A 20,426-nucleotide genomic window follows, 5' to 3' on the forward strand; every position below is an offset into this window, starting at 1 on the left:
TGGAATTGCTGCTATTTTGCTCATCTGTGAGTCCACGTAACTTTTCACATTGCCACTTGCATACTAAATTCTGCTTCAAAGCCACTAAATATATTGGTTGCTGGGAAAGTTTCACTAAAATAAAATGATATTGACTTGTGATGCAGTCTTTATACACATCTTATAATTTTGTTTTGATAAACGAAATTTATTCGTAGTGCAGGCAGAATCGGTGACAAGATGGCATCATTACCTCACCATTTTTTCTACTTGAACTGAGAAGGTAGGATGGATAGGGCTGATGATTTCTTTATGAGCACCATTTGTGCCATTGCAAAAGTGGCTGACAGAAGGTAGTTCTCAGCGTTTGATACGACCCTGTCTATCTTTCTTTGTCCTCAGCTGGAATGGTATGTCATTATGTAGCACATGCTTAGGATGTCACTGAAAGACACCCGTCAAGGGCAGCCAACCTCTGAATGTCAATTAAGTCTGCACTTTAAACTCAGGATGAGTAATTGAAAATCCAGTACTGTAATGCTGGAGCATCCGTGTGGTCTTATATCGATCTCCGAGCACAGTTTCCATGAATGTACAACTAAACCAAAACAGTAGCTTAAGACTCCTGGAATGTTCATACGAACATATGAATTAAAAGCAGGAGTGGGCCATTCGGCCTCTCGAGCCTGCTCTGCCATTTGATAACATCATGGCTGATCTGATTGTGACCTGAACCCCACTTTCCCGTCTACCTACTATAACCTTTGACGCCCTTGTTAATCAGGAGTCTATCTAACTCAGCCTTAAAAATATTCAATGACCCTGCCTCCACCGCTCTCTGGGGAAGGGAGTTCCACAGACTTACGACCCTCAGAGAAAAAATTTCTCCTCATCTCCGTCTTAAATGGGAGACCCCTTATTTTTAAACTGTGGTCCCTTGTTCTAGTCTCTCCCACAAGGGGAAACATCCTCTCAGCATCTACCCCTTCATGCATTAGGTCTGCTTACAGTCCACTCTTTTTTGAAGAGTAGTGTCATCATTTTGGTAAGAGAACAGGACTTAAAGAGCCACACAATGTATTAATAATCCAATAGCACTTTTCTGACATGTTATGACAGCTTGAGGCAAATTACATCATTGTTGATCAGCAAGTGAAGCATTCGGAAAAAAGCTCTGCTATTAGCTTTACCAGGTAACTATGTCCTTTTAAAACCTTAAAATCATCACAGATATTTTTCTCAAATGAATACCTTTTTATACACATTCACCATAAAATTGGGCCAAATCGGCATCAAAATTAGATTGGTAGATTTACTGCCCCCTTAATGCTGTCGCTCCAGCTACTGCCACATTTAAAGGGGCCTTTCCTTGGATGGCTGGAGCATCTGCCTGTTTCAGATGGTAGGCCTCCTGATTATGCAAATTGGGGTCCCATGTTGTAGTTAGGACCCCATTGCAATTTTCAGAGATGTGTGTGCGGGTCCGTGCACTGCGCTCGCTCTGCCCATGTGTCCTGGCATTGAGCGGCCTAACCAGTGGACCTAAAAGGGACCATTGCTGGACACTGCAGAAACGTCCCAGAAAAGTTTCTGGGTTACATTTTTGTGAATGCAGGAGGAACAGCAAGAGTGCTTCTCTTGTCTCCACAAAAATACTTTTGGTCTCTGCTGACCTGGGCTTGCCCTTCCCTTCCCTGCCCCCACAATGCTCAGGCCTCCTCGCCCATTTGATGGCCAACCGGCCGGTGTGCTCTGCCTGTCGGCCGCCCAAATGAGAACATGGTCACAATGAATAATGAAGAAACCTCTGGGTGTGCATTATGTTTGTGTAGATATACATATCTCAGTGTGTATAGTTGTATGTGGATCCATGTGTATCTCTGTGCTTCTGCTTGTGCACAAGTCTCTACCTGTATCTATCTCTGGGTCGGAGTATAATATGTATGCACATCTGTGATGATCAATACATTTATTTGTCTATTTATGTGTACGTTTCTATATCAATCTCTGTGGATGTGTGTTCATTTTGTCTATTTTTGCTTGCTTGCAAGTATGTTTAGTTCTGTGTATCGGTGTATGTGGCAATATATATTTGTGTACATATCCCACCAACAAGCACAATGTACTTGTTTACTATTAATCACCAGCGACGTCTTTAATCCAACAGACATTATCCCAATTTACAATCCTGGTAAAGAAACACTGCAATGCAGAGACAAAATTGTTTCCTTGTCAAGAATGCTCACCTTTGCCATCTGGGCCTGTACTCCACTGGCTTTGAGAGATGCCACTGCCTTCTGTGCAGCTGCTGGGCTGTCAAAGTCTACGAAGCCATAGCCTGTGAAAAACAGTTACATTATCAACACCAGGTACGTGCATAGCATCCAACAGCAGTGAACTGCGACAAAAAAGCCTCTTGCTCAACCCGGGATTAATCTAAAATGAAAAGATCAGTCTTTCCAAAATGTTGCTCTCATTCTTCTAGAACTGAATCCCGTCTATGCTGAAGGTGTATATGGAACTGTGTAAATGATCCAATCTCATCAAAAGAGGCTTCTTTTGCTGAACAGGTACAGAGACACCTTGGCGATGGTGCATCAGTTGTAAACCCTGATTTAATTAATTGACAATAAACATTTGGCTGTAACCTTCTTCTGTTCAGTGTTCTTTAACTTAATGATCTTAATAAAATGCATTCCCTCATTGTGCATTCATGTAGTTGCACAGTATTTTTCTTTACCTTTCCTTTTATGCTAGACTTCTTGAACCAGTCACTGCACATTGGCTGAGTAAGTGGGGAAAATCACTACATGTGGTATGAGCTGGAGGGAAGGAGTAGCCGATCAGGTGGCAGATTCTTTTTCAGGTTTATCATACTTGGGGCTGAAGTCCATGCAACAGTTTAGTGGTCACGACTCTGAATTGGTCTGAGTCTGAGGGAAAGGTCCAGGCTAAATTTACAATTTACACACATTTACAATTCAGGGTGGACACTGAATGAGCAGGCAAATCCAGTGCACAGTAGTCAGGTGACAAAAGAGATAAATTTATGAGAACCATCAAGACATCTCTATACACAGACAGAAAGAGAAACAGAATTGTATCAAAGATACTTTAATTAAGTATGCGTAAGAGTTTTAATAGATTTGAATTACAGCCCAGGAAAATTCCCATGATAGAACAATAAGTTTAATACTTTCTGTGTCAAATTCTGGTCATAGACAATCGATAGTCTCTGGGAAGCCTGATCCATTTTGAGGGCCAAGTCTCACTTGCATCGGGCCAGCTGCAGCCAGAATCCGAGTGCCCAAGGGCAGCCTGCCGGCTCTGGGCCGGAGAAAGACAGGTTCCTGGGAGGATGGGGGTGGGGGGAGGGAGGGCCTGATCTGCCACCAAGAAGGACAAGAGCAGCAATGCCAAGGGAACAGGATCACCTCCAACCTTCCGTCCAAGTTACAAACCATTCTGACAAACATATATTGTCGTTCCTTCATTGTCGATGGGTCAATCTTGGGATTCCCTACCTAACACCATTGTAAAAGTACCATCACCACAAGGACTGCAGTGGTTCAAGGAGAAGATCCACCACCACCATCTCTGGGCAACTGGAAAGGAGAATAAATACCCGCCTTGCCAGCAATGCCCACATCCCAAGAACAAATTAAAATAAATGTTGCCAGACCATTTTCACAAATATTCATATTCTCTCTCAGGTTATTCTCTACCTCTATTCCTTCCCCTCCCCAACCTAAAGTTTCCTTAGTCAGGATAACAGGATTGTCCAATTGGTGGACATCTTCTCAGATGCCACCAATACAGTTCTTTGGTTGACTGGCAGGAGACAAGCACCTAAATGTTATTAGGAATCTTCCTACAGGAAACAACTCACAGTAATTGCTGTGATTTGTGTTTATTCAGAAGAATGAAAGGGTGTAGACAGATAAAACAGTGATATTTTTCCATATAAATTGCTTTTCATTTCCAACACGCTTAAATAAATTCCAAATTTACATCATAACCTAACATTACAAATGTTTCCCTTCAGCCTACATAAGAAATAATCAAACACAAATATTAGGAAGCATGCAACGAGAAAGGTTATTCCTTCCTTCACAGACCATCCTATCGTGGAAACTGCTCCACCATTTAATCCATGACCCCCAAAGATAGTCAAGCAAAACTCTACAATATCTATCTATACTCAGTATTCAAGCCTGGCCAGATGCTGCATACAGATCCAAGGTCCCAGCAGCACAGGAAGCAACATGTTAAAATCATAGAAACAGAAGACACTTCACAGCCAGCGGATAACACAAAGGTGGTCCAACAGATAACTCACAAGTCACAAATCTGCGTCATGGTTAGCCTTCAGTACAAAGATCGATATCATATCACTTGTCTGCCCCTGTCTTATCTTATCTGAAACACAGTTGGTTTGAAATTGGGGAAAAAAAGCGATCTTTAATGAGTATTTTTGAGCCTTAAGATGATCAGTTGAACCTGCTTTATAATGTGGTATCTGCAGAAACATATATTTTTTTTATCTCTATGGGCATTTCACTACAAAAAGTATCATAAAAACTACGTAAGAATTGTGACAATAACAGGCACAGTGCTATAACACTGAGTTTTGAACTAAAAAATGTTTGACAGTGAATTTTATTAACAGACAGAATGACAAGGTTTTCAACAGGAAAAGATGTTTATTTGATAACATGGACTGTATATTTATCATGTACACAGTCCACAAACCTACATAATCTACCAAATCAATGGGCCCGATATTAGGAAGGAGGCGGGTTGGCAGCGGGGGGTCGACTGGGCGCGTGGGTAACGCGCCCAGTGAAATCGGGGTGCTCCGCAAGCAATCGCAGCCTAATCGAAGGTACTTACGCGTGTTTCCGGGTTTCCCGTTCCAGACCTGCGCAGCGGGCGCACTGCGCACCCGCATCACAGGCTGTCTGCAGGAGGAGCTCTATTTGAGGGCCAGTCCTCCAATGCTCCTCCTGCAGCAAAGAGCCATTTTGGCAGCATGGAGCAGGCCAGGGGCAAGGCTGCTCCAAGGTTCTCTGACTCCTCACTGCAGGTGCTGCTCGATGGGGTGGGGTGTAGGAGGGACATTTTTTCCCATCTGATGGGAGGAGGTGGCCTCCCTCTGCCACCAAGAAGGCCTGGCTGGAGGTGGCCGAAGAGGTCAGCAGCCGCAGCAATGTAGGCCGAACCAGGGTCCAGTGAAGGAAGCGCTTTAATGACCTAAACAGGTCAGTCAAAGTGAGTATTCTTATGCATTCTCACGCACTCCGTCTTCCACATCACCTCCACCACCACACAACTCCTTCTGCACTGCCACCACAACGCTCTCGCATCACTCCTCACATCCACTCAACCATCATCCTCACCTTGCCTGCACTCACCGCCCCAGTTCCCATTCGAACACTGCCACGCAACCCAATCCTCATACAATCTCATGGCGATGTCTCACACGTACCCTTCCATGCATCTCCCTCACGGTCACCCCTACCCACACCAATGCATGCAGCGGGTCACTATGCAACCATCACTCAATCACGCCTCTCCGTGTTTTGCCTTGATAGGAGAAGAGATGCCAGAATGCCCGGGAGAGGGCAAGGACCGGAGGGGGCCCGCCACACCAGGTGGTCTTAACGGACACGGAGCAGCAGGCATTGGAACTAAGCCGCACGCTGGAGTGCCTGTCCGTGGCGGACGCCGATACTGGGAGCGCACAAACGGCTGGTGACAGAAATCTAACACTCAACACTCATGATAGCGAATGATCTTAGCATCACTTGGCATCTGCAGCACCTCAACATCTGTCCACATGATTAATATTGCTTTCTGTTCTCTTGCAGGCCCATCTGCGACCATGACTGCGGAGGGCAATTCCTCAGAGGATTTGCCGGCCTCTGAGGGTGCATCGTCACATCTGAGCCAGACATCCACCAGCGCAGATACATACACCTCGGTGGGTCCCCGTCCTCAGTTAATTGGGCTTGCACATGGTGAGTCACCATGCACATGTGAGCACGAGCAGACCCTGGCGGCAGGGGCAGCCGTGGAGAGTCCGTGTCGGTGGGAGCACTCTTCTCCAGGCTCTGCTCAGCTGGACCCAGATGCTGAACCCTGGGGGCCAGCCATGAAAAGGAGAGTCATCGAGGGCCAGCAGCACATTACCGAGGTACTGGAACAGTTACCACGCGCAGTCTCCACAATCGCGCAGAGGATGGAGGAGTCCAACTCCTGCATGAGTGGAATGGTGGCACAGGTACAGGAGGGTATCTCCGAGATACTGTCACAGGGACATGAAGGCATCTCTGAAATAGTGTCGCGGGTAGGTGCGGGAACGTCTGAGATGGAGGAAAGGCTAGCCTCCATCGAGCTTCAAGCATGGCTCAACAATGAGTCCATTCAGGCCCTGACAATGGCAGTTCGGATTGGGGTGAGCAACTTTCTGCCGCCTTAAACAGGCTTACAGATACTTTACAACTGGCCTTCCAAGGCTTCACTCAAGTCCTCCGAAACTGTCGTCCAGCAGGGTGGAAGGTGTGATGTGGGCCTAGCCCAGGAGAGGGATGATGGCGAAAGGGGACATGGAAGTGGGGACGCCACTCAAAGCGCTTCCACATCTCACCCGTTGCCCCCCTCTCAACCAGTACCCACAATGCTGCCTCCTCTCCAGGTGGCTAAGTCTGCCCCTGCACAGGTGCAGGTGGAGCAGCCTTTGGAGGGGCCCTCACGGTCACCGAAACCCAGAGGGCATCCGCGCAAAGCATCTCATCGGTCAGGGCATGGACAAGAGCAACCTGCCACTATCTGTGCTGCAGCCACAGGGGTAGCACCACGTAGGGGTTCTCGGAAATGTAAGGCTAAGGTTTTGTGAGCACAAAGGGGATGCACAAGAGTGTATGACAGAATGTCATGTTTTGATTTAGTTTTGTTTGTTTTGCAAAGCACATTAAAATTTGTTATCATCACTACTGTCACATCTTTGCAAATCTTGTCTGGTTTGTGCAATAATTCCCTTTTCTGAGGATCACCATGAAGACCCACACCTGATGCTACCCATTGTGTTACTGCAGAGTGGGTGTAGGTGTATTTGCAGGGCTCTTTTGTGCAGACGACTGAGAGACGCCGGCGATGTCCCCGGTGGCACCCTGGAAGGATCCGGAGGAGAAGTTGTTGAGGGCAGTGGTGACTTTGACAGCGACAGGTAAGAAGATGGTGCTCGGGCCAGCTGGGAGCAGCTCGGCATCAAGGAGGCTGCAGATATCCACGACTACATGTCGAATAACTCTAAGCCTCCAGGAAGCTGAGCTTCGGTCTGTAGACCCTGTGGCGAGGGTAGTGCCCCCTGCGACGCATCTCTCTCTGCGGTTGCCCTCCCTCCTGCTGTGCAGGTGGATGTGTCACAGCACTGTGTTGTGGAGCTCCACGTGTCAGAGGTGGACGGCGTGGATGGCGGGGCTGGTGATGCTGTTCGTCCTCCGAGGAGGTCATGACTGCAGCTACGGCGGCCCCCATCCAGAAGATGTACGTTTGAGGGGGTCCGCAAGGTAGGTACATGTGTTTGGACACCGGGGTTGAGGTTCCAAATTGGTGAATTTTATTGTTAGGAGGAGGGTGGTGGAGGCCAAACTTTGTCCAAAGTGACAGAGTGACCTCCTGCAATGAGTGAGGGTCTCCCCTCCGCACCTGTCAAATGGACCTTTGCAGCACCCACAGGCTGATGGCTGCAACACATCTGTTTCAACTGGGAGTGTTTCCCCCAGTAAGGGAAACACGCTCAGTTGAGGTGAAAATCCCACCCCTCCTAAAATATCCTACAAATCAGGTCTGCAAACAACCTGAACTATCAAATTAATTGCTTTAAGTGGGATCCCGCCGGCTTTAATTGTCGGTGGGAGTCCAGCATGTGGGGGCTGCGCACGCATCTAAGCGTGTCATTGGGGAACCCGGAAGTGGGCAGGTTGGAGCCGGGCTCCGCATCTGCCCCGGGAATCTCGGATTTTTGGAGTCCCCCCGCCACGAATGCACCCTAAAATCGACCCTAATATGTTATAAGGTCAACCTAATTTATATTGAAGATTGATGCAATTTTTTTTGAAAGAAAAAAAGTTTTTTTTTGGCTAGCTTTAAAGGAATGAAAAAAGGCTAGTGGGTAGAATTTCTGCAGAGGTTCTCCCCACCTCATACTTATAGCTTCAATGGATGATTGATGGAAAGCCTGGAGAAACATCGTAAACAGCCATTTATGCCATTTCTCTGGGATTTCCACTGGTCTTCTGCCAAAGTTACAGTGGAAGATGGGGAGAACCTCCACAGAAATGTTACCTCTGTGTATCTTAGCTCAATTAATTTTGAATACAAATCTGGTATGCTCTGCTGAGTCCTTGACAGCAGTGCTTTACGTCAAGCACCAGGGTGGATCAGTGTGCAATAGTTTACTTGGCAAGGGTCGATGTGAAGTAACAATTGTGAATTAGATACATCAAGAATTGACACCAAAATGCAACACTTTGGCTCAATTTTTAATTGAGAAACCTAGGCAAAGGGCAAAGGCATATAAAGCAAGACACCACCAAGGGTGAAAAATGTCAGAGAGGAGACAAGCTAGATCAAAAAGCAGCGGCTAGATTACCTTAAGCTTGTGTTAAAATGCCTATAGGTTGTGGGGGGAAGAGAAGACTCAGGGAGGTAAGGAGTTCCTCAGTTTTGAGATCCTAGGATAGAATGAGTTAGCATAGACAAGTCTTGATTTCAACACGATAATGTTGCAGGGGTATCAAATTACATCAAATTCCTTCAATAACTTTACTCTCTGGGCACTTCTGATGTAGTGCATTATAATATATGAAACTACTGATAAATGTAACAAAATGATATGTAACCTTTTAATAGATCATAATTATATACAAACTAACAAATTATTGACGTTAATATTAAATGTAGTAATATAATGTCAGTGTGCTATCAATATTGATATAAAGTCATTGTCGTATAAAAAATACTGAGAATACTTGTACATTGCTATTGTAATATATTGATACTGTGGATGCATCTAAATTCCATGAGGCATTCCTGTTTCAAATGCTATATGTAGTGTGCAAACAAGGATTATAAAGGGCAACATCCAATAGATAATGAAAAATCTTTTGTTCAAGCCTTTAGGCCAATTTAATTAAAATGTGAGATCTGTAAGTCCCACTCGTCATTTAACAACTTACTTATTATGGGAAAACTTGCAAAGGAATAAGAAGTATTATCTCCTGTTTATTCTCTCACTTCAAATAAAATACTGCAGCAAACCTTTTAGCTGCACTGTGAAAATGAGCAGATTCACTCATCCCTGCAATAATTAAAGTGATAGTGAAGAGAGGTTGAGCTTTGTCTCTTAAGCAGATTCAAGAATAAAGTTATCCTTCATCATAAAGTTACAGAAGTGTTTTTACGGTGATGGGATAAATTTTGCAAATAGTTTGACTGAAAAATGGCCACTGGACAATACAACATGTTCACTATGTTTGGTCAGTCTTTTAAAAAGGCTCTGCTGCCTGACTAATGCTCCCATCTGAAGCAATAACTTGTTTCAATTGCTGATTGACGCTCTGTGTATTACCAATATTTTTATTTCAGATTTCCAACATTTGTCATTCCCCTTTTTATCTCACAGCAAAAACCCTCGTACACCAACACAAAACATGATTTCTGATCTGCTGATGGGCCAAATGTTTTCTTCTTTGTTTTTACAAAAAACAGTAAATGGAACAAAGGCCAGTAGAATGCAGGAGTGGACTTTTGATCAGTTGGTGCTAATACTCTCAGACTTGCTCCCATCCAAAGATATTATGGCCTTATTGAAGGCCAAACAAGAGCAAATTTATGAAGAATTGCACTGGAAGTGGGGAAAATATAACATGTTCAGAAGAATGAGAGGCGATCTTATTGAAACATATAAAAGATTGTGAAGGGGCTTGATCGGGTGGATGCGGTAAGGATGTTCCCAAGGATGGGTGAAACTAGAACGAGGGGGCATAATCTTAGAATAAGGGGCTGCTCTTTCAAAACTGAGATGAGGAGAAACTTCTTCACTCAGAGGGTGGTAGGTCTGTGGAATTTGCTGCCCCAGGAAGCTGTTGAAGCTACATCATTAAATAAATTTAAAACAGAAATAGACAGTTTCCTAGAAGTAAAGGGAATTAGGGGTTACGGGGAGCGGGCAGGAAATTGGACATGATTTTAGATTTGAGGTTAGGATCAGATCAGCCATGATCTTATTGAATGGCGGAGCAGGCTCGAGGGGCCGATTGGCCTACTCCTGCTCCTATTTCTTATGTTCTTATGTGAGCTGCAGCTCAGAAAATGTTTTAGGTTAAAGAGTGGGGAGAACTCAAGTATGACTATAAACTTCAGAAACATCAAAAAAAAAATCAACCAACCTGTGCAGCATAACAATTTTATAAATACTGATAATTTAGTCACCTCTGCAATTGTCATTCTTTCCTCAGCATTGGTTGTGTATAAAGATTCAGAAAAGGCAAAGCAAACTCCACCCTTTCAACAGCTTCTCACAGTGCCTGCATTCCAAAGTGCCCATAAATATAGTTGCTTTTATCTCTTCCTACCCAATTCCACCCAAATATTTTAACCACTTGAGCTAAAATCATGGACTGTTGGTAACCACTTGGTATAGCTCAAAAAATGTAGAGAATTTTTTGCCTTTTACTAACTTGAATAGTGACCAGCCTACCAATAGAGCAAACCAAAATGAAATTAAGTAAGTCCCACAGAATACAGCTCTGAAAACAAGTTAGAACATTCACCAATATATTACCTTTATTGGGCATAACAACAGGAGGATGACTGTTTTATATAATGAGGAACAATGCAGCATTTTTGACCTTTGCAACAGTTCACATTATTTAATATAACACTAGTAGATCTCCCACGCTCACAAAAGTCACAGGGTTACGTCTGGAAGGAAGGGACTTAAAGCCAGGGTTTGGAAGGAAATGAGTAGAGCTTAGGATGGGAAAGGAGTGGAAAATTGTTTAAGTATGAAGTGGGTGATGGGGCAACATCTTAAGCTTTAGGTTTTAGTTGGGAGCAAAAGATCAAGGGTTTGATGGTACTTGGAGGGACAGGGGGACTACAGTGTGAAAGCAGTTGGGAGGGGAATTTGAGGACTGGTAGTGCTTTAGAGAGTGAATGAGGTTTTGTAGAATTTTGGGGGGTATATGGTATGATAGTGATGAAGAGGGGGTCTGAGAGTTGATAATGCTTGGGTGGATGGGATTTGGTCGTGAGGTGGGATGAGGATCCATTTGGGGGTTTGGGTCTAGAATTAGTAGGTATGGGGTAGGGTGTGGCAAGGATTGGGGAAGGATGGGATTATAGTTGTTTAAAATAGGTGTCTGAGGAAAAATGTAACAAAATAAGTGGAAAGATACAAAAGATAATTCTACAGTTTAATCATGTTGATGTGAAAAATGTATTTTTTCTGCTTATTTGTTAGAAAGTTTGTATTTAGGAGTATGTATTTTTGTTATCAAGAAATCAAAGATAGTGGTCAAAAAGATTTTCAAAACATATTTTGAGAGATTTGATTAGTTCCATGTTGGTTTGTTTCATTGGTTGGCATTGAGCAGCCTAACCGATGGTCCTTAAAGGGATGGCATTTGAATGAGGCCTGAAGCCGAATTTGGCTTGGGCCTCAGGCTGGCATGAACCGGTGCATGGTGATGTCGCTCTGCTGATTTTGCGCCTATGTTGGGCGCAAGTCGAATTTAGCAGCCACTGTGTCTAATAGTTTAGATAACTGCTATGAAGTGTACACCACTAGTATAAAGTTGCCACTTTACACGGGGATTCTAAAATAAAACCAATTGTTCTGGCAACTGTGATGGACTGTGAGATTCCTTCACAACCAATTAGTGCATAGATCTTTAGAGTTTCTGCACTTGTGATGAGAATTGCTTTTCTCCTACCCAATCATGCCAGCTGGGGCTGCTTTTAATTGAACAGTACAAAAGGAGCATCCATTGTAAATCTTATGGCACCATGTTGCCACGTCATATTTTGGGACAGCAAGATGAAGGCGCACCGTTTATGTGTGCAGTGTTTGTGTGTGTGTGAGCGCGCAGTGAGTCCAAAAGCCATTGATCAACGGGCCTGGTTCGCTGGAAGTGTGCATATGCATTAAGATCAGGGGCTTCAAATTTTCCATGCTCCCAAGAGGCCACGTGACTGATAGAGCAGCTCCCTGAATGGAGAATTTAAATCTCCATTAACTGCAGCAAATGTGAACAATTCCTGGCACTGAGAATGTTTCTTATATTCATAAAGAAAATACTTTGAATCAATGTAACTGTAAAAGGTGCCAAGCAGAAATATTTTACATAAGTCAAGTAGTGACTGTGACTAAAACATGAAGTGACGTTCTAAGCTTTTACTGAACTGTTTCTCCGAGACCAATCTTTCTAATAAAAGTTGACATAGTTTGCTCTTGGCTCAACAGTTAATAACGTATGAATTCATTTTCTGTTGTGGAGATGCCTGCATATATTCCATTATTAACTACTTAAGTATTGAAAAATATAAGCTGCATTAATTTTATTTTAAGAAATATTCATCCTATCATGGAACAAACCACTTTAAATGTTGCACTGGTTTATCAAATGCCCTTCAGAAACATTTTAAACTTAAAGTATTTGATCGATCCTTAAACTCAAAGACCCAAAACAAACTTGTCCCAACTCAGAGATATGGGGCATGGTTTTGACCCCGAGCCGGGAAGGAGGCGGGGGGGGTCAAACTGCGGACGGGAAACCCGGAAGTAGGGTTTCCCGGGCGTCCTTATGATTTTGACAAAAGGACGTCTTTTATTTTTTTTTGTCGGTTTCCCGTCCAACTGACTGGGCTGATTAACAGACTGGTCTCAGTCGGACAGGAGACCAGCCAAGGAGAGGACGTGTTCAGGTAAGTCTTTGTTTGTCTGGATTGGGACGGGGCATGGGAGGGCATGGGTTGGCACACGGGCACAGGTTGGCATGGGGCACCGGTTGGCATGGGGAGTCAGTCATGGGGGAGGGATCGGGGCCAGTCATGGGAGGGGTGTCGGGATCGAGGGTCATCACGGGGGTCCATGATCATTTGGGGGGGGAATTGGGGTTGGGGGTCCGCGATCATTGGGGGGTGAATCGGGGATCGTGGTCGCGGGTCTGTGATTGTCGGCGGTGGTGGGGGGAGTTGCTGTAGGTAGGCTTGTTGGGAGAAGCACTCCTGCTCCTCCAAGCCCACAAGCTGTGCTAGAAAGGCACCTACCTGTTAGTCTCGGGCCTTCTCGCCTCCTTTACATGGCGTGGAAGAGAAGGCCCGGGAATCCCGCCCCCCCGGGGTTGAAATCGGAAACTGTGGGAAAATGGAGGCCCGGAGCCTCCTTGAAAGGTTTTAAGGCCCGACCCGCCTCCTGGGAGCGTGTTGGTCGCCCTCCCCTCGTCCCGCCCCAGTGAAAACCGGAAATGGGCAGGTTGGGGCACATCTGAAATGGTTGCAATTTTGAATGCCCCGCTGTCTCCAACCCACCTGTTTTTCACTTTTAAAATTGTGCCCATAATAACCAAAAGACAATTTACATTTTTAGGTATCTTATATAACACTGATGAAACACTATTACTCAGTTTTGCTGTAATAATTGCCACTTTCCACAATAATACAGTATCAGCCATTTCTGAATATTCCAAGTTAGTTGAAATTAGATATAAACAAATAATACCAAGTTGAGAAACCATCTCAATACCAATGGTGAAAAACTGACCAAGTAAAATAAATACACAAGGAAAGAAAAAATAAAATTAATAATTAACCCTAACAACAGACCGATTTTGAGTATTAATCCATTGTCCATCTCAGAATGTACATATATCAGTATTGCTGACAGTATTGTGTAAAACCTGAATGCACAATGAAAAGCCACTTGAGTGAGGTACTGGAGAACTGCGGTGCCTGTGGATCTGTACTTAGTATGAATCATTGCTTTAGGAGCGGAGGGGAGGAAAATGGAAACAAATGGGGAAATAGTGTCCATGAACTCCTTTTCTTGGCATGACAATATTGGAGGACAAACATTTGTCTAATTAATAGACACTTGAATGATTAAAGGATTGTGCTTAAGTTGGAGTTTTTCAATACTTCAGAGCATCTCTAAGTAACTTAAGAGTCTGACTTCTATTCAATCATTCTTTAAAAACTGTTTTTTTTCTGCACTTCCTTTCCTTCCTAAGTATGTCCAGATGTTGTATCTTCTGATGCTTACAGCACTATACAAATTTGGGTCAAGGGTAAGAACATTACATTTTCAGATATTGCTATCACTATTCTGCTAAATATCAAACCTATCAGGAGTTAGTGCGTATGAAGCCTGTAAATCTGTTAAGATTAATTTCTCCTACCTACTGAATCATCTTAATAAAAAACTGAAGTAACTTCTCTCTTCTATATATTCCTTCTCACTCGCGTGTGAGTCCGGAGGGTACCGCACCGTATCTTGCAAAATAATGGTCAGCTACTTTGCCTGTTTGAAAGCATTGTTCAATTTTTTGAACTATTTTCAAATTCCTTTCGGATACCCTTGGAGCTAATTGGTACAAGTGCTAGAAGTGTCTAGCTTTTAAGACACAAAGTCACTGTGTGGGAGGCAAGCTTGCATTCATTTGTGTATAGCCAAACCAAACTATACTCATTAGAGAACTGCTAAATAGTCACACAATTTGTTACATTGTAACACTGCATATTCTTTAGCATATGAATTATTTGAATGTTTTAAATTTTATATTTTTGAATGAATTTTATAGCAATCATTAAAGATGATGGTATCATGAAATTCCTTTGAAACTGTCATCACTAGCACTCACAGATCAGACATAGCACAACTAGATGTAGAGATCAGCTGTACCACAGCCTGGAGTAAAGTTTCCCCTACTTTGTCCCAATAATGCAACTAAACCATAACCTCAGGATAGCAGTCCATACTGACTTTCCATTTTCCACATCAAGCATCTTTGTCACATCTCAGAGCCTAACTGCCACTAAAAATGAAGCTGAGATCACCCCAAACTCATTTCTGATATGACTCTTACGACAAATGGAAAGAGGAGATATTTATCGCATTAGTCTGGGATCAACTGAAACCCAGGTCCCAGATATGATGGTAGATTTTCTTCTGATGCTGAAGGTGTGCTGCACCCATCAGAGGAGAAGATCCCGTTATCTGCGTGTCCCGGGTCATTAACATGGTGCAGGCATTCCCTTCCCCTGGCTGGACCCAGCCCTGGAAAGCAAGGTAGGAAACAAGAGCTCAGGTGCAGGCCTGACAAGTTTGGAGCTGGGACGCTATCTCCCACCTCATTACCATTTCAGTGCTGGGCTTATGCCTACTCCCTTTTCCCTCTTTGCTGTATCTGGGAAATAAGTGGTCCCCGGAGAAATGAGGAGAAAAATCCACCGTAATATGTTAATCATTGCATTGTCCCATCCCTAAGCTAAATTTCTGTTTACTTTTTCTTCTACAATCCACTAAAGCTCATTTTCTATTACTGAATGACACGTATTTAATTTTTGATTTTAACATTTGTCAAGCACAATCATCCCTTTTGAAATCCATGCTGGCTACTTCTAACTATTTTCTCTTAATCTAGATACCTTGTGTGCAGGTTCAAATGTGAGGAAGTAAGAAGGGATGTCAGGGAACTTGCCATCCAAAGGGTAATAGAATTGTGGAAAAGTTACCAGAGAAGACAATCAAAGTGAACAATACAAAGGGGTTCAAGAGGTTATTACATGCATTTCCGGAGTGAGGGGATTGGTGAGTGTACAGATTAATTTATTGAAAACAGGCAGGGTTGGGCTTATTGGGCTTTCTCATTCCAAAGAAAGTTTGTTCTTATGAAGTAAACTGTCAGTAAACGGCCCCATATTCAATTTACTCTATAACTACATATGAAATTTTCAATAAATAAATAAGAATAGCATTACATTATTTTTTCCACCACTGTTTTGAGGAAACTAAGGAATGTATTTTCTCATCTTTTCATTCAGCTTAATGAAACCAATTGAAACCTTGATTTTGCTTTGGATGACTTTGTGTGATATCAACTTAATAGAGGGAATGAAGGAAAATCAATCTGAAAGCACCTGTAGGAATGTTTCTTTTACACTTCTTAAGTAGCTAAACAGCCAACTAACAGTTACAACTGACAAAAATGTCCTACAATCCGGCTGTGATGCTTCCTCATAATGTTCCCATGAAAATATAAAAAATATTGCTTTACCCACAAAGCTGTCTTTCTGTAAAGGTAGTCCCAGATCAAAGAGAGATCATGATCCCCCATTTTAAAGAGATCTGGAGAGGATTTTAACTGGGAGTGGGTTTCGGGTGGGCGGGGTGCCTGTGTGAGCATCAAACACAACCGACATCATCAGTTTGAGGCCTGGGCTATTTTAACTCTGGGTCTCATTTGCATCCTGCTGGGCATCTAGTTTGCCCGAAATGGGTGGAAAGAGGCAGCTGACTGGCAGGTCAAAATTGCAGGGCTTGGAGGCTGCCCTTCAGCACAAGGTAAGTCTTGGGGAAGGGTGGGTGGGGGTGAGGGGGAATTTGGGGGTATTTTTGGAAATGGGAGAAGCGCAAGGCAGCTGAGGCTCAGACTTTCATTGTCGGCCCCGGAGGAGCACTCTTGCTTCTCTCAGCCCCACTAAGGAAAGTTTCTGACTTAACTTAGAGGGCCTCCTCTTCTTCCTCGCCAGGTTTTACTGAGTGAGGCGCCTGTAGCGGATTCCCCACTTGGTAAACCATTAAAATGCTATTGGGGTTCTAATGACAATTTAGGAACCGGATTTGCATCTATTAATGAGGCTCTCGCCTGAGTCAAGCAATTAGCTTGGCCGCCTAAAAAAAAGGCCCAGTTAAGATGGTGTTGGGTGGCAATTGAGCGGGAAGGGGGGCAGGAAATCTTTGCACAGCTACTTAAACTGTACACCCAGCCTCATTCCCGCCGGGCAGGGTGGGTTAAATTTTGCCCCAAGTGTTTTCTAAGCAGCAGGAATGAATTCACTTGTCAATCATGAAAAAAGAAACTGACTCAGTGAATCATGTAAAAGTTGTTCACTAACTTCAAATCTACAGCAGTAAATGTCACGATTTTACTATTAAATAATTAATGTCTTTGGGATCCTTGCGCTGTTATTGAAGAGATGATCTCAGGAGAGAGATTACAACTGAAGGATTGAAAATCACAAAGCAATAAAGAATTATTTTTTCAATTTCAAATTAAATTGCACTGAACCACACCTCAGACTGTTTATTAAATTGACAAATTTGCAAATTATATTTTTGATGCACTTCAATTTACATTATTATTTTATTAATGGGGCCACACTGCCCCATGGCTTCAGACACATAACTGAAAAAGCACAAGTTTGAGAAGCACAGCTGACAACATGTAACACTCTGCAGCTGTAGTAAACCAGCCTACTTCATCATAGAATCATACAGCACAGGAGGTGGTCATTTGGCCCATCATACGTGTGCCAGCTCTTAGACAGAGCCATCCAATTAGTCCCACTGCCCTGCTCTTTCTCCACAGCCCCGTATTTTTTTCCTATTCAAGTATTTATCCAATTCTCTTTTGAAAGTTATTATTGCGTCTGCTTCCAACACCCTTTCAGGCAATGCATTCCAGATCATAACAAGTTGCTGCGTAAAATAAAATTCTTTTAATCTCCCCTCAGGTTCTTTTGCCAATTATCTTAAATCTGTGAGCTCTGGTTACTGACCCTCCGACTAATGGAAAGAGTTTCACCTTATTTACTCTATCAAAATCATTCATAATTTTGAACACCTCAATTAAATCTCCCCTTAATTTTTTCAGCTCGACAGAGCACAATTCCAGCTTAAGAACATAAGAAATAGGAGGAGTAGGTCATACGGCCCCTTCAGCCTGCTCCGCCATTCAATAAGGTCTGATCTTCAACCTCGGACCAATCCCCATATCCCTTGATTCCCTTAGAGACCAAAAATCTATCTATCTCAGCCTTGAATATACTCAACGACTCAGCACCCACAGCCCTCTGGGGTGGAGAATTCCAAAGATTCACAACCCTCCGAGTGAAGAAATTCCTCCTCATCTCAGTCTTAAATGGCCGAACCCAATTCTAAGACTATGCCCCCTAGTTCTAGACTCTCCAGCCAGGGGAAACAACCTCTCAGCATCTACCCTGTCAAGCCCCCGCAGAATCTTAATTGTTTCAATGAGATCACATCTCATTCTTCTAAACTCTAAAGAGTATAGATCCATTCTATTCAAACTCTCCTCATAGGACAACCCTCTCATCCCAGGAATCAATCTAGTGAACCTTCATTGCACCCCCTGCAAGGCAAGTATACCCTTCTTTAGGTAAGGAGACCAAAACTGCACACAATACTCTAGGTGTGGTCTCACCAAAGCCCTGTAGCAAGACTTCATTACTCTTGTATTCCAACCCTCTTGCAATAAAGACCAACATACCATTTGCCTTCCTAATTGCTTGCTATACCTGCATGCTAACTTTTTGTGTTTCCTCTACGAGGACACCCAAATCTCTCTGAACACCAACATTTAATAGTTTCTCACCATTTAAAAAATATTTCGCTTTTCTATTCTTCCTACCAAAGCGAATAACCACACATTTCCTCACATTATATTCCACCTGCCACCTTCTTGCCCACACACTTAACCTATCTATATCCCTTTGCAGACTCTTTGTGTCCTCCTGACAGCTTACTTTCCCACCTAACTTTTTATCGTCAGCAAACTTGGATACATTACACTCGGTCCCTTCATCAGTCATTAATACAGATTGTAAATAGCTGAGGCCCCAGCACCGATCCTTGCAGTACCCCACTAGTTACAGCCTGCCAACCTGAAAATGACCCGTTTATTCCTACTTTCTGTTTTCTGTCCATTAACCAATCCTCTATCCTGCTAATATATTACCCCCAACCCCATAAACTCTTATCTTGTGTAACAACCTTTTATGTGGCACCTTATTGATTGCCTTTTGAAAATCCAAATTCACGACATCCACTGGTTCCCCATTATCTACCCTGCTAATTACACCATCAATAAACTCTAATAGATTTGTCAAACATAATTTCTCTTTCATAAAACCATGTTGACTCTGCCTAACCATATTATGATTTTCTAAGTGCCCTGTTACCACTTCCTTAATAATGGATTCCAGCATTTTCCCGACGACTGATGTCAGGCTAACTGGCCTGCAGTTCCCTGTTTTCTCTCTCCTTCCTTTCTTGAATAGCAGGGTTACATTTGCTACCTTCCAATCATGGCTGATCTGATTGTGACTTCAACCCTACTTTCCCGTCTACTTACTATAAACTTTGACTCCCTTGTTAATCAGGAATCTATCTAACTCAGCCTTAAAAATATTCAATGACCCTGCGCCCACCGCTCTGGGGAAGGGAGTTCCACAGACTCACGACCCTCTGAGAGAAAATATTTCTCCTCATCTCCATCTTAAATGGTAGACCCCTTATTTTTAAACTTTGGCCCCTAGTTCTAGTCTCTCCCACAAGGGGAAACATCCTCTCAGCATCTCCCCCTTCTAGTCCCCTCAGGATATTATATGTTTCAATAAAATCACCTCTCTATTCTTCTAAGCTCCAGTGTATACAGGTCCAACTTGTCCAACCTTTCCTCATTAGATAACCCCCTCATCCCAGGAATCAGTCGAGTGGACCTTCTCTGAACCGCCTCTAAAGCAATTATGTCCTTTCTTAAATAAGGAGACCAAAACCGCACACAGTATTCTAGATGTGGTCTCACCAATGCCCTGTACAACTGTAGCAAAACATCTCTACTTTTATATTCCATTCCCCTTGCAATAAATGACAACATTCCATTTGCCTTCCTAATTACTTCCTGTACCTGCATACTAACTTTTTGTGATTCATGTACTGGGACACCCAGATCCCTCTGTACCTCAGAGTTCTGCAATCTCTCTCCATTTAAATAATATACTGCTTTTCTATTCCTCCTGCTAAAGTGGACAAATTCACATTTTCCCACATTATACTCCATCTGCCAAATTTTTGCCCACTCACTTAACCGATCTATATCCCTTTGCAGACTCCTTATGTCCTCTTCACAACTTACTTTCCTACCTACCTTTGTGTCATCACCATATATTCGGTCCCTTTATCCAAGTCATTGATAGAGATTGTAAATAGTTGAAGCCCCAGCACTGATCCCTGTGGCACTCCACTCGTTACATCTTGCCAACCTGAAAATGACCCATTTATGCCTACTCTCTGTTTCCTGTTAGCTAACCAATCCTTTATCCATGCGAATATGTTACCCCCTACACCATGAGCTCTT

At 43.3% G+C, this 20,426-nt stretch overlaps 1 protein-coding gene across 6 annotated transcripts in view; it reads right to left on the minus strand.

Moving 5' to 3' along the window:
- Positions 1 to 20,426, minus strand: part of rbms3 (RNA binding motif, single stranded interacting protein) — a 1,271,925-nt gene that overhangs the window by 290,072 nt on the left and 961,427 nt on the right. For all 6 annotated transcript variants that reach the window (XM_068002709.1, XM_068002716.1, XM_068002698.1 and 3 more), the window contains one exon: positions 2,226 to 2,317. In XM_068002709.1, coding sequence (XP_067858810.1) covers positions 2,226 to 2,317 — 92 coding nt within the window. The remainder of the gene's footprint in view (positions 1 to 2,225; positions 2,318 to 20,426) is intronic.

Source organism: Heptranchias perlo, chromosome 2, assembly GCF_035084215.1.
Source record: "Heptranchias perlo isolate sHepPer1 chromosome 2, sHepPer1.hap1, whole genome shotgun sequence".
Taxonomy (NCBI): domain Eukaryota; kingdom Metazoa; phylum Chordata; class Chondrichthyes; order Hexanchiformes; family Hexanchidae; genus Heptranchias; species Heptranchias perlo.